Source organism: Colobus angolensis, unplaced genomic scaffold (assembly GCF_000951035.1).
Source record: "Colobus angolensis palliatus isolate OR3802 unplaced genomic scaffold, Cang.pa_1.0 Scaffold10, whole genome shotgun sequence".
NCBI classification, from domain to species: Eukaryota; Metazoa; Chordata; class Mammalia; order Primates; family Cercopithecidae; genus Colobus; species Colobus angolensis.
This window is the reverse complement of record NW_012110919.1, coordinates 13,438,324-13,451,258: the sequence shown is the minus strand read 5'-3', so window position 1 is coordinate 13,451,258 and position 12,935 is coordinate 13,438,324. Positions and strand designations below refer to the sequence as shown.

Sequence of the window (12,935 nt, the reverse complement as noted above, 5' to 3'; positions counted from 1 at the left end):
CACCTTAATATCCATCAAGAATTATAAGTTTTTAGTACTAAAAGGGATACCAGAGATTACCCTATGCCTTACTTTAACAAATTCAGAAATTCGGCCCAAATATGTGATAATTTACCCAAGTTGAACATATAATCCTACATAATCCTATTGAGAAACTTAAATTTTCAACATCATTTTAGAACACAGGAAACACACTCTTCTGACTTAAGTAGCAATAATAAACCATTTCTACAATAAATAGAAGAGATAATGATTTGTAAAAAAGGATAATGAAAAATAAAAAGCTCATTACCCGAGCAGGACTGATGTCAGTGGTGCTAACAGCTACAACACCTTCTTGAGAATTGATAATATTTTTAATCCTCAAATCCAAATCCTGAGCAACTTCCTCTATTGCTTTGTAAAAAGGATCCCTGCTGTTCCGGCCTTTAATCAGCTGCATCTTTATCACTGACAGTATTTGCCCCCCTGCAATGCTGAAAGTAGAAATAAGATTGCCTCTATAAAAGTATTGCAAATGACAATATGCTTACAGACTTGAAAATATAATTTTCAGAGCTAATCAACACTTTTCAAAGAATATAGCTTTGATCTTATAAATCAAACAGTTAAAGCATTTAAGAAAAAGATGAGGACCATTAGAAACAAAATTTAAAAGTTTGTCTAAAAGCAAGTAATTTCAATAAGTTTCTTCTTCCTTGATTTGAAAGCTGAAGGGAAATAATTTAGTTATATGTGAAATATAACAGGTTTGGAAGTGGTTGTATACATTCAAAATATTTAAAATACATACCTTTAGATACAACTAAAATAACAAAAACAGTTACCTCTCATCGAATACCTAGACTCTTACATTCATTTAATCTTAAAACCAATTCAGTAACTTGGTATTATTATCCCTAAATCACAAAAGAGAAAATTGAGTCCCATAAAGGTTAAATGGTTTGTCCAAGAACACATGGTGTTCTGTGTGAGGGAAGAGACAAGGAGGAAGGAAACTGATCTGAAAAACGTGATATTGCATTCTAATAAGTAAAAGCTTATTATATGGAAGAGGAAACTAAGCAAGTTAGTACTGACCTAAAGCAAACAAGAAACTGGACCAACTATGGCCAACAGATAAGTATTTTTAAAAACCAGAAATTGATATTTCGTTATACCACACCTAAATCTAAGAGTTTGGGTTGCAGCTTCTGCTCTAAAAGACAAATGTGAGAAACATGTAAGAGGAAGGATTCTGGTCCATTTTAAGGAAGAAATGAGGTGTGTCCAATAGAAGAGGATTCTCTTTTAAAGCCAGGCAATCCCATCCCTAGAGGTATCACTGGAAAGGCTGCACAATGCCAAATGAGAAACTGGTGTAGTCTGACTACAGACCTTGAAGTCAGGCTGCCTGAGCCCACATCACAGCTCTGCCACTTTCAACCTTGGGTATGCTATTGAACTTCTCTTTTGTAGAGGCATAAAGGAAATTATGAAATGAAGTTTTCACTCTCGCTGCCTTATTGCCAGATTGTATGTTTTACAGAAATGCCAGGTTCCCTAACAAGCTAGAAATATTTAAATAGCTGGTCCAGATAGAAGAGGAAAGTTAGAAGAAAACTGCAGAGAGACTTAGTGTATGATGACAATGTATTTTCCTGATCATCAGACTCATATCCAGCATTTGTTTAAAACATCAACTCCAGATCCCATCCTATGGAATTACAATCTCCAGAGAAGAGCACTGAATGTTTGCATTGTTTTAAAAGTACCACAGGTGATTCTTATGATTAGGCAAGGGTGAGAAAAAAGTCATGAAAAAATCAGCTCCTTGAGAAAGCAATCATATTTTACTAATCTTCATACTGTCAGTTTACATTTGGTACACAGAAGAGATGATTGATGTATGTTTGTTGAATACATGAATACTATCACGCGCAACAATCTAAAGTTTTTAATAGTAAGAGAAATGATATATATTTTACTATTCATATTATTATCTGCAATACAAAAGTACGTAGGCGGTGTCTACTTACACAATGGCATACTAGATACCCTGAAGAACATATCACTGAATAGACAAAAATCTTCACGTACCACCCAATCTCTCCCTCAAAAAGAAACCAACCAGACCTGGCATTAAGTTGAAAGCTGTGCATAGTAAGCCAGCAGGATATCATCCTGAGGACAAACATCTCTAGTAACACTGTGATCAGGATACAAAGCTCGGGGCTAGCAGCAAGGTGGAAGAGGACAAGCAGGGACTTTCACGTTCAGTCTGAACCTTTCAAGGGAGAATAAGCTAGTATGGTTTTTACTAGATTTATTCTATGTATTTTATATTTTTGAAGCTTTTTTTTTTAAATCCTTCTGTTTAGTAATGATACAGAAATCCAACTGCATTTTGTTTATTGGCTGTGTCCAGCAACACTCTTAAACTGTACTGCCAATTGTAATGATTTGCCTTTAGATTCTTGGAGTTTTCTATATAATTAGTCATATTATCATCAAATAGAATTTTATCTTTTCAATTGTTATATCTATTTCTTTTTGTCTTACTGTATTGAATTGGACATCTCATGCTATGTTGAAAAGAAATGATGACAGCAGGTACTCTTGTCTTATTCTTAAGCAGAATGCTAAAACATTTTAACATTAACTAGGTTTTTATAGAAACACTTTTGTCAAATTAAAGCCCTTATTCTTAGTTTATTTTTACACTGAGGGATTCGCCCTGTAGAGTGGGTATGTGTTTCCTATTTATCTCCCCATGCGGGTCAGTTCCTGGGCTAAAAGCTGGCTTCCCTTCTTGACTTGCCTCTTTGGCTTTCCTCCTTCACCTATTTTTGACCTGTATTTTCATTACATTTGCCTACTTACCAATGCATTTAAGAAGCATTTTTGAAATATACTATCCAACATTATTAATTATTTTCAATGGAAGAATCAATCTGGGGGCCTAGTCTGCCATACTTCTGTAATCAGAAGTCTGAGTAGACCCTAGGAATTCTTTCACATATATGAGGACTTCGTTTTTCAGCTGTGAACTGGATGAAATGTAGCCAAAATGAAAACATAATTAACATTATATGTTTTTCCTGGGAATTAATCTCTAATAGAAAAGAGTTTTGGAAAAGATTCAAATGGTTAATGAAATCTGCAAGTGTCTTAGTGCCAATTATAAGAAGAAAAAATATGCTTCAAATGATATTAGGAAAGTCACCTTCGACCTCTTTTTCTCATTCCTTCTACAAGACAAAAATGCTAAATTTTAAAGATGATGTAATTCACTGGCTGAATTGTATTTAGGAAAAAATAAGACTTCTATTTCAGAGACTTGCCACGGTCAACATTTTGAACCCATGGCAAAATACCCCAAACAGTAGTGCTCTGACTACTCTATTACTATATACTCACTTCTAGAGCCACCATTAGGTTGGCTTCTAATATCTGTTCAGCAACACAGTGGCTTAATTCAAATCCTTGCTTCTAGAGCCTAGAAATTCCAGAAGTTTTAACTAAAATGACATCAGGATATTTATGCTGTTCACTGGCAATACAAAAATGAATAAAATCTTTCTCTTTAAGAGCTCACAAGTGATTATGATACAATGAACTACTGAAAGTATAGACAAGTTTGAGTGGGGAAGTAGAGAGAAGGAGGAGGTATTCAGGAGTGCTTCCCAGAAGATATATTATGGCGAATCTGGATAAACATTAATAGGAGAATTTAGATGAGAAAGAGGCAAACTGAGCTCCTAACTCCTAACTGCATCACACCAGTGCCCTAGGGCAGAAAGAGAAACACGAGGCTGCTGATGAAAAGCACAACCGAATCCCCAAGCTTGTACCAAAATAAAGTAACTGGAAGAGAACACTAAGCAATAATACAGGCAAATGATTGGTAATACTTTAATGTAATTACTGACTATCTTCACTTTCCTAAATAAAGTGACTGCTTTTTCCATACCACACTCAAGAATTTGATAACTATTTGTTGAAGTAAATTTCACCTTTAAAAATTAAATGTAATCAAAGGTGCCACATAAAATGTATGAAAAGTATTTCTTAAATATTTTAAACAAGAAAAATGTTAACATTAGGAGATTAGACTTAATAATTTCAATGAGATTTAACACTCCATACATGTATATTTAGTCCAATATACATAGTTATGTGCTGTATAACAACATTATGGTTAGCAACAGACCACATATACGATGGTAGTCCCATAATATTATAATGGAGCTGAAAAATTCCTATCGCCTAGTGATGTAACATCGTAGTATCATAGCTCAACATATCACTCACATGTTTGTGGTGATACTTGTGTAAACAAACCTACCGTGCTGCCAATCATATAATAGTATAGTGCATATAATTATGTTTAATACGTAATACTTGGTCATTATAATAAATGACTATCTTACTGGTTTATGTATTTGCTATACCTTTTATCATTATTTTAGAGTGTACTCCTTCTACTTATTAAGAAAAAAAAAAACACTAACTGTGAAATAGCCTCAGGCAGGTCCTTCAGGAGGTATTCCTGAAGAAGGTGTTGTGACTATAGGAGATGACACCTCCAGGGGTGTTATTGCTCCTGAAGATCTTCCAGTGGGACAAGATGTGGAGGTGGAAGACAGTCATATTGATAATCCTGACCCTGTATAGACCTAGGCTAATGTGTATGTTTGTGTCTTAATTTTAAACAAAAAAGTTTAAAAAGCAAAAAAAAAAAAAATTTAAAGAGAGAAAAGCATATAGAATAAGGATACAGAGAAAAAAATTTGTACAGCTGGACAATGTATTTGTGTTTTAAGCTAAGTGTTATTACAAGAGTCAAAAAGTTTCAAAATTTTAAAAAATTCATAGTCCAAAAAGTTTAAAGTTCACAAAGTTAGAGCAAGCTAAGAGTAATTTATTCTTGAAGAAAGAAAAATTTGCTCTGTAAATTTAGTGTGGTCTAGGTTTATAATGTGTATAAAGTCTACAAGACTCAACTCATCCAGAGCAACTTCAAGTGCTGCAAACTCCAGTAATGGCAAGTACCCTATGTGTATCTATGTTTATGTTTTATACTGCATTCTGAACAGGACCTTTTCAATGTTTAGATATGCTTAGCCACACAAATACCATTGTGTTACAATTGTCTACAGTATCTGATACAGTTAACAGGCCATACAGGTTTGTAGCCTAGCAGCAACAGGCTATGCCATATAGTCTGTGTGTGTGGCAGGCTATACCATCCAGGTTTGTGTAAGCACAGGCTATGATGTTTGTACAATGATTAAATTGCCTAACAATGCATTTCTCAGAGCATATTCTCGTCGTGGTGCATGACAGTATAATGTAAATGTGCATTCGAAAGTTGTGTGATAAATGTGAAATACACAATTTTCAACTTCTAAACAACAGGGAACTATTAATTGATATAACTTGAAACATCTCATTCAAGACATCTTTCAGGTGAAAGTACACTATGCATTTTATGGCGTCACCTACTGGCAAAGTGTAGAAATGCAGCCACCTATAGCTAAGATGGCCTCATGAAAAGCTGGCAGTGGGGCGATGAGTGTAAGAATCAATTCTTTTTCTTTATTTCTTCCCAGTCTGTCTATCCCACCCTTCCTTGGGCTCAAAGATTACCGTAATTTTTCTATTTTAAAATAAGTAGTATAAACTTTTCCTTAGATACAAGAGCTAAATACATTTTTATCTCTAAGTTTTAAGGTTGAGAGAGACGAGGAGGATAAAGAGGCCAGAGTGAGAGATGGACAGGAGTGACAGCATAGACAGTTTTGTGTATTATATTGAGGTTCCTGGAGTTTTATCCTGTACCAAATATGGAATCACTGAAAAGTTTTAATTATGGGAGTAACATTTAGCTGTTTCAGAAAAATCACTCTGGCAGCAATGAGGACGACAGGCCAGGGCAACTTAAGACTGGAGGCAGAATAGACAACTCGGTAGCATATGAAAAGGTCCAGGCAACAAAGGATGAAAGTCTGAAACAGTAAACACTGGAAATAAAATAGTAGCTATAGGAAGAGATGAGGAGAAAGAACATAAAATATGTGAAGTAAGAAAAAGTGACGGATCTTACTGAGTGAATGCATTTAGGATATGCCCCAGATTCTTGTTTGGGAGCTGGAGAGAGACAGGCTTCATCACTTCAGGAGGAGAAGCAGTTTTGCAGAGAAAGAAGAAAATTCAGTTTAGGACATATGAGTTGCCTGTGAGGCACCATCTTAAAGATAGCTGAGGATATGTTTCTGAAACTCAGGAAAGGTTCAAATTTCACTGAAATATAGATTTAGAAGAATTTGCATATATATAGTAGAAGAGGTCGGTGGAAAATAAGAGAATGACATCTCAGAAGTTATAGGAAAAAAGAGTTCCAGTAGGAAATGACTAAATTTGGAGACTCAAAAGAGACCACAGACTATGACAATTAGAAGATCACAAGTGACCACTGGCAGAATAGCTTCAGTAGAGGGAAAAAGTGAAGGAGTATAAATCAGTCAAGTACAGACAATCAAATAAATATTGACTGTCTATTCTGGCAAAAATTGTGCTAGGGCTAGGGAATATTAGTGAAGAAAACCAATAAACTCTCACTGAGTTTACTGTCTATTGAGAAATATACATTAAATAATTACAAAGAGGGAATCAGTAAAATAGAAAGTATTTTCTTTAAGAATTTGAGCTGTAAATGGAAGGAGAAGGAACTGGAAGGAACAGAGAAGACAGTTTATTGTTTTTTTCTTATAAGCTTATAGACTGTGGCTAAAGTACTAGTAAAGGGAGAGGTTGAAATTATAAGGTAAAATGAATAACCAGTGAAGCAATGTCCAAATGGGTTATCCACTTTCCCACCCACCATGTCTAGTTAACTCCTTCAAGTTCATCCTTCAAAATTAGGCTTAACTGTAACACCCATCCAGATAAGCATTCTTGACACCCTTATCCCTGGCTCCCACAAACCAAGTCAATTGCCCTTTCCTCTGTATACCTTCTATTAATATCTATTATGATATGCATAATGTATATGTTTTTAGTTTTTAATAATTTTACTTTTTTATTTATAGAACAAACCTATACCTACTATAGAACAAAAATAAATAAACAAATCACCACAAAAAAGAGAACAAAAATTGCTCAAGTGGACTATTCAGACACCCAATTGAAGACATTCACTATTTAGATACTCACTTCCTCAAGACCTTCTCTAAACAATACTTGTTCATTATAACCACATGAGATATCCAAAATAAATGGCTGCTAAGTTGAAGAAGTCTATTCCCTCACCCTGCATGCCTCTAAAATAAATATACTTCTACTCTGTTGACCACAACCAGAAATTCCTCCAAAAGGAATGTAATTATAACAAACCATATTGGATAGAACATACACATATATCTCTGCTCTTTCACGAAACTTCACTAAAATGACAAAAAAGCAAAAAACAAAAAAGTTTCCATCTATGAAGAAAAAGAGAATGAGAGAGGAAACAACAGCTGATGAGAGTAGAGGCATTTCATGAAAGTACAAAAAAATGAAAACAGATGGTTGAGTCATAACTAACTACCCAGAATACAAAAGCTAAAACCTAAGTAACCGCTAAGAGGAACATCAGTAAGAAGTAAACTCAGAAATTAATCAGAAATTGAAGGCAGTACTGAAGGCTATGTAAAGATGGGGTTGAAAACAGAAAAGCTAGTTGACAGTCTCTATAAGGAATATTATACCCCCATTCTCTCTCTATTCTGAGCAGTCAGGCTAGCGCTTCTCTCCCACCTCAGCATGGGAAGCAGGACTGTTCTAAAGAAACTAAGAGAGGGTCCAGACCCAGGGGCAGCAGGACTAAAAACAAAGGAATTGAGTAAGTCTACATACGGAACCGTGAGACTCAGCATCAACCTGGACCTATCTCAAATCCCAGAATATTGCTAGCCAGATTTACAGCTTTCAGAGATTAAAAGATTCCTCTGTGGAAATTTTTGGGAAAGTCCCGAAGAAAAGATCTAAAGTTACTGACATTTGGAGAGTAAGTCCCCAACAAAAGAGCCAACTGGGCAGCATGCTATAAATAAGCCCACTATACAGACCTACCAATCAGCTCTATACGGCCTCACTCTTAAATATGAAAGGACAGTTCAGAATCACCACACATTGTGGGAACACCTCTACCATGAAAGAGGGCAGAAGAAAGAAAGTAAAAAACAGAAAAGCATCCAATTTAGATAAAACAAAGACCATTCAGGAAGCAGATAACAATATTTTTACATTAAATATAATAATCTTAGAGAAATAAATGAAACATGACATAAAATCATATACAATCAAATGTGAGACTAACATAAAAATATTTGCTTACCATTTACTTTTTCTGAGAAAGCTACTTGAGCAAAATAAGGGGTTTAACAATTAAAAGTAAAGTCATAAGAGTCAGGAAACAGGCAGAGACTGTTTCACAAGGTGAGGAAGAAGGTTCATGGTTGTCACTCTGACACAGGCCCAGCAAGCAAAAGCAAAGACTGAATAAAGACAACAGGGGACTCTCCAGAAGGAATATCTTCAAGGGCAAAAAACTGCAGATGACTGTAGTATCACTTGACTTTAACAAAATATATCTATATTGCCTTACCAAAAATTTTTTTAAAATTAAATATATGATATTTCAATAGAAATGGCCCCCAATATATTATCTGGAAGTTCAGAAGATGTCACTTATTTTGTCTCTAAGTTATTTTCGAAACCCTCTTCCAAGTTTACTTCTTTGTAATGGATATCCATATGAGAAGATAGAATGCAATTCAGAATAAAACCCTGAAAAAAAAAGCCTTCTTAGAATCTTAGAATGGAATGAAGTTTCATGGAACAAGATATAGTCGTAACAGAATGGATGCCAGGGTCAGAACTGACTGTGTTCAGATCCCTACTCTGCTACTTAATATAACCTAGGGCAAGTTACTTGATGCCTGTGTTTTAATTTCTTCACCTCTAAATTAGGGATAGTAATAGTATCTATCAAGTCAGGTTGTTGTAATGATCAAATGATAATCTGAGTAAAGAACTTAGCACAATGTCTGACATATAACAAGTGTTCAATAAATATCAGCTATTTTTATTATGTTTATTTATGTTACAGGATACCAACCAAACTGACAACAATCCACCATGATTGCTAGCAAATACAATCCACTTCTGCCAAGACTTACTCACCACTTAATACACCAATATTATAAATGGGGGTCTATCAGATTTTTAAAAATCTCTTACCTCTAATGTCATATAAAAACAAATCCCAGCTGAACCAAAGATCTGCACATAAGAAAATGAAAAATAACAGAAAACAGAATAGGGATTTCATATCTTTGTTAATTTTCTTACTCATTCTTGATATCAGTTTCCTTTACGGCTAAATACATATACAGAAATTATCTGTTTGCTCATTTCCAGTCCTCAAAAATCTATTTCATCCGATAAAAATAAATGCTAACTCTCTTCTCTAATCAATTTAGTATGGACATGACTTTTGACTTTGGCAAAAACTCAGAATCACAGGCAGAAATTTAGGAGGTAAGGTCATATGATTGTAATTTATTCATACAGATTTTGTTTCTTCTCCCCACCGTTTGGTCTGATGCTTGGTCATTTCAATATCTCTTATTTCTACCCAATTCTATAAAGTTTTAAAGATAGATTAATAACATATTTGTAATATATCAAAAGTCATTACCTTGGGTTTGGTATTTCTCCAAGAATCTCATCTAATTTGTCAATGAAATTAATAAAATTAGACAATCCCTTTACATGTGCCCTTAAAGGATCTGATGGTGGTGGTGCATAACCTTTCCCTCCAAGCTCTATTGTTCTAATAAATGACGTGGCCACCTATGAATTAAAACAAATGGATAAGTTATGTCCAGTGATTTATTAAATTAAAACTGTAATTTACTTCATAAAGCTAAGTAAATCTATATAATTCTGGGTATACAGTTAAAAGGGAAGCACACTTTATGGCTCATGACACACATTGGGTCAGAAGCAAATAACCAAAGAAACAAATGCCATGCAGAATTCATGCTAGCAACTGTGGTGGCAATGACACCCAGCTGCAGATCGAGACTGAGGAGCTGAGTTAGAGGACAAATTAAGAGTTAAAGTATATTAATTAGAATGTATTATTGACTATAAATAACTCATTTATGAATATATTCTAATATAGTTGACTACTAGCTATTGAAAATGTTATATGGAACAAGGGAATTTTTAGTGTCAACTGATCTGTTGTGTTAAACAGGTGAATTGGTTGGGCAATTGAACACTTCCAAACCTCAGCCTCTCTATTTGTAAAATAAAAATATAGACTAGATAATCACTAAGTTCCATCCAGCTTTCCCATCCTGGGATCATGTATAGTTCAAAAGGCTTGTCCTTACAATGATAAAAATACATATGTGATAGCTGTACATGAGTGTTTTAATCAAAGATGTACATTTTATGTTCCAAGGTACATTTTAAGAAAGACAAATCCTATGAAATGTCAGTAATTTAGGGGAAAGTTCCACGGTCAAATAAATTAGGAAACAACAGATTAAATAACAAGCTTAATTGGCTACAAGCAGATTTCTTTATGGCAGGACTTCCTCAGAGCTCTTATAGACAATCATGGACTATGTATAACGAATAAGGGTATATACTACTTCTAAACATTTTGCCCTTGGAAATATTTATTCAAAGAACATTTAACAGAAACGTTTTGACATTGGAAACATTTATTCACAGAGAATTTATCAGGGCCAGCACTATACAGAACATATGTAAGGAAACACTGCTTTAGAGAAATTCTCCTTTACCAAACTTGAAGGATATGGTAAAAAATTAAAATACCATGGATTTTCAAATACAGAGGTAGAACATAAATTAACCACTTAAAAGTTGTTTCATCCTAGTTACAAGCATATTAGGATACATGGATCCACTGTGCAAGGAGTCTTAATTTTGAACATGTCACACATCCATACCAAAAAGATAGACATTTGTTTCTCTCGAGCAGCATGTTTCAAATCAGTGAAGGCTTCTCTTCCTAGTCCTCTATCAGGAATATTGAGAATATGAGCCACAGCCAGGTCATTCTTTGAATTTACTAGCAGGTTTAAATATGAAAAGATGATTTTCCTTGCTAGCAGCTGCACCTGTGCAATAAAATATTCAGTTAATTTCTTTATTACAATTCTTCTAAATCCATAATCTTTTTCATATGCAGTAAAAATGTATATAATCATTCAATCACAATACCTCACTTAACTCTTTAGAAAAAGAGAACTGCCATATAAAAACAGGTTGGACAATCAATAAACTCCATCTCTCCCCAAATTCTTGACTGACTACCAAATTTGGCAGGCAGAGGGGAGACCTACAAAAATCCAGCTAAAAAAAAGCAGCAAAGAAAGACACAAGAACAGATATCAGCAACTGTATACCAACATAAAATGGAGACAGAGTATTAAGTTGGAATTCAGGCAAGTCAGTTGCCCACTAGCACAAAAACACAATATTTCTCAGAAGAACATAAAGAAATCCAGAGTTGTTATAAAATATTACCTATAATATCCAGTTTTCATCCAAAAATCAATAAACGAAGAAAAAAGGTGTGACCCACTACTCAGGGTAAAAAGTAGTCAATAGAAATTGCCACCAAGAAGATCTAGATGCCGAGTTTAGCAGAAAAACATCAAGGCAGTTATTATGAATTATGTTCAAGATATTAAAAGGAAATATGTTCAATGAATTAAAAGAATATCTGTTATCAACAAATTAACAGAGTTGGAATGTCAACAGAAAAGTGGACAAAATAAATTCTGGAAATGAAAAGTACAATAAATAAAACAAAATTTGCTTGATGGGTTCAACAGCAACTTGGAGAGAATAGAAGAAAGTATTGGTAAACTTATAGACAAACCAATAGCTATTACCAAATCTGAAAAACGAAAGAGAACAACAGCAACAAAAAAAGATGAAAGAACCAAAGGGATTTATGAGACAATTTAAGAAGTCAAACATACATGTAATTGGAATCCCTGAAGAGAAGTGAAAAGGGTAGAAAAAACATATGAAGAAATTTTGTCCAAAAGCATCCCAAATTTAGTAGAAAACATTAATTTATAGATCTAATAAGCTATATAAGTAGGAAAACCAAACAAAATGTATACAAACTCTGACAACCAAAAGTAAGAAAAAATCTTGAGTGCAGCCAGCACAAAATGACACATTACCTACAGAGGAACAATAATAAGGTTAACAAATCATCCAGAAGTATGTAGGCCAGATGATATTGGAACAGTGTATTAAACATGCTGAGAAGCAATCTAAATTACTATACAATTACAATAATTAAGATAGAGTAGTGTTTACAAAAGAATACTCGGCTCAATGGAACAGAATAGGGTGCAGAAATAGACCAACATAAATAGAGCAATCTGATTTTTCACAAATGTGCAAAAGGAACAATGAAGAAAAGACAGTCTTTTCAGTAATTGGTGTTGGAGCAATTGGTCATCCATATGCAAAACACATGAACGTCAACTTAAACTTCACACCTTTTATAAAAGTAAACTCAAAGTGGATCATAAGTCTATAAATGTACAATATAAACTATTAAACTTTTAAAAGAAAATGTAATAGAAATTATTCATGACATGGAATAAGGCAAAGAGTTCTTACATAAGACACCAGAAGCACAATCCGAAAAGGGAAAAAAATATATATATAAATTGGATTTCATCAAAATCAATTTCCTTTTTTTTTTTTTTTTTTGAGATACAGTCTCACTCCTTGCTGTTAGGCTGGAGTGCAGTGACACAATCAGGGCACACTGCAACTTCAACCTCCCAGGCTTACGTGACCCTCCTGCTTCAGCCTCCCTAGTAGCTAGGATTACAGGC

The 12,935-nt window shown here is 34.3% G+C and overlaps 1 protein-coding gene across 1 annotated transcript in view; it reads right to left on the bottom strand.

The window, feature by feature from the left end:
- PARPBP (PARP1 binding protein) overlaps nt 1-12,935 on the bottom strand; it is a 65,904-nt gene that overhangs the window by 23,801 nt on the left and 29,168 nt on the right. The window contains exons 5-7 of the mRNA XM_011935003.1: nt 11,016-11,186; nt 9,728-9,882; nt 293-476 (exon numbers count right to left, since the gene is read on the bottom strand). Coding sequence (XP_011790393.1) covers nt 293-476; nt 9,728-9,882; nt 11,016-11,186 — 510 coding nt within the window. The remainder of the gene's footprint in view (nt 1-292; nt 477-9,727; nt 9,883-11,015; nt 11,187-12,935) is intronic.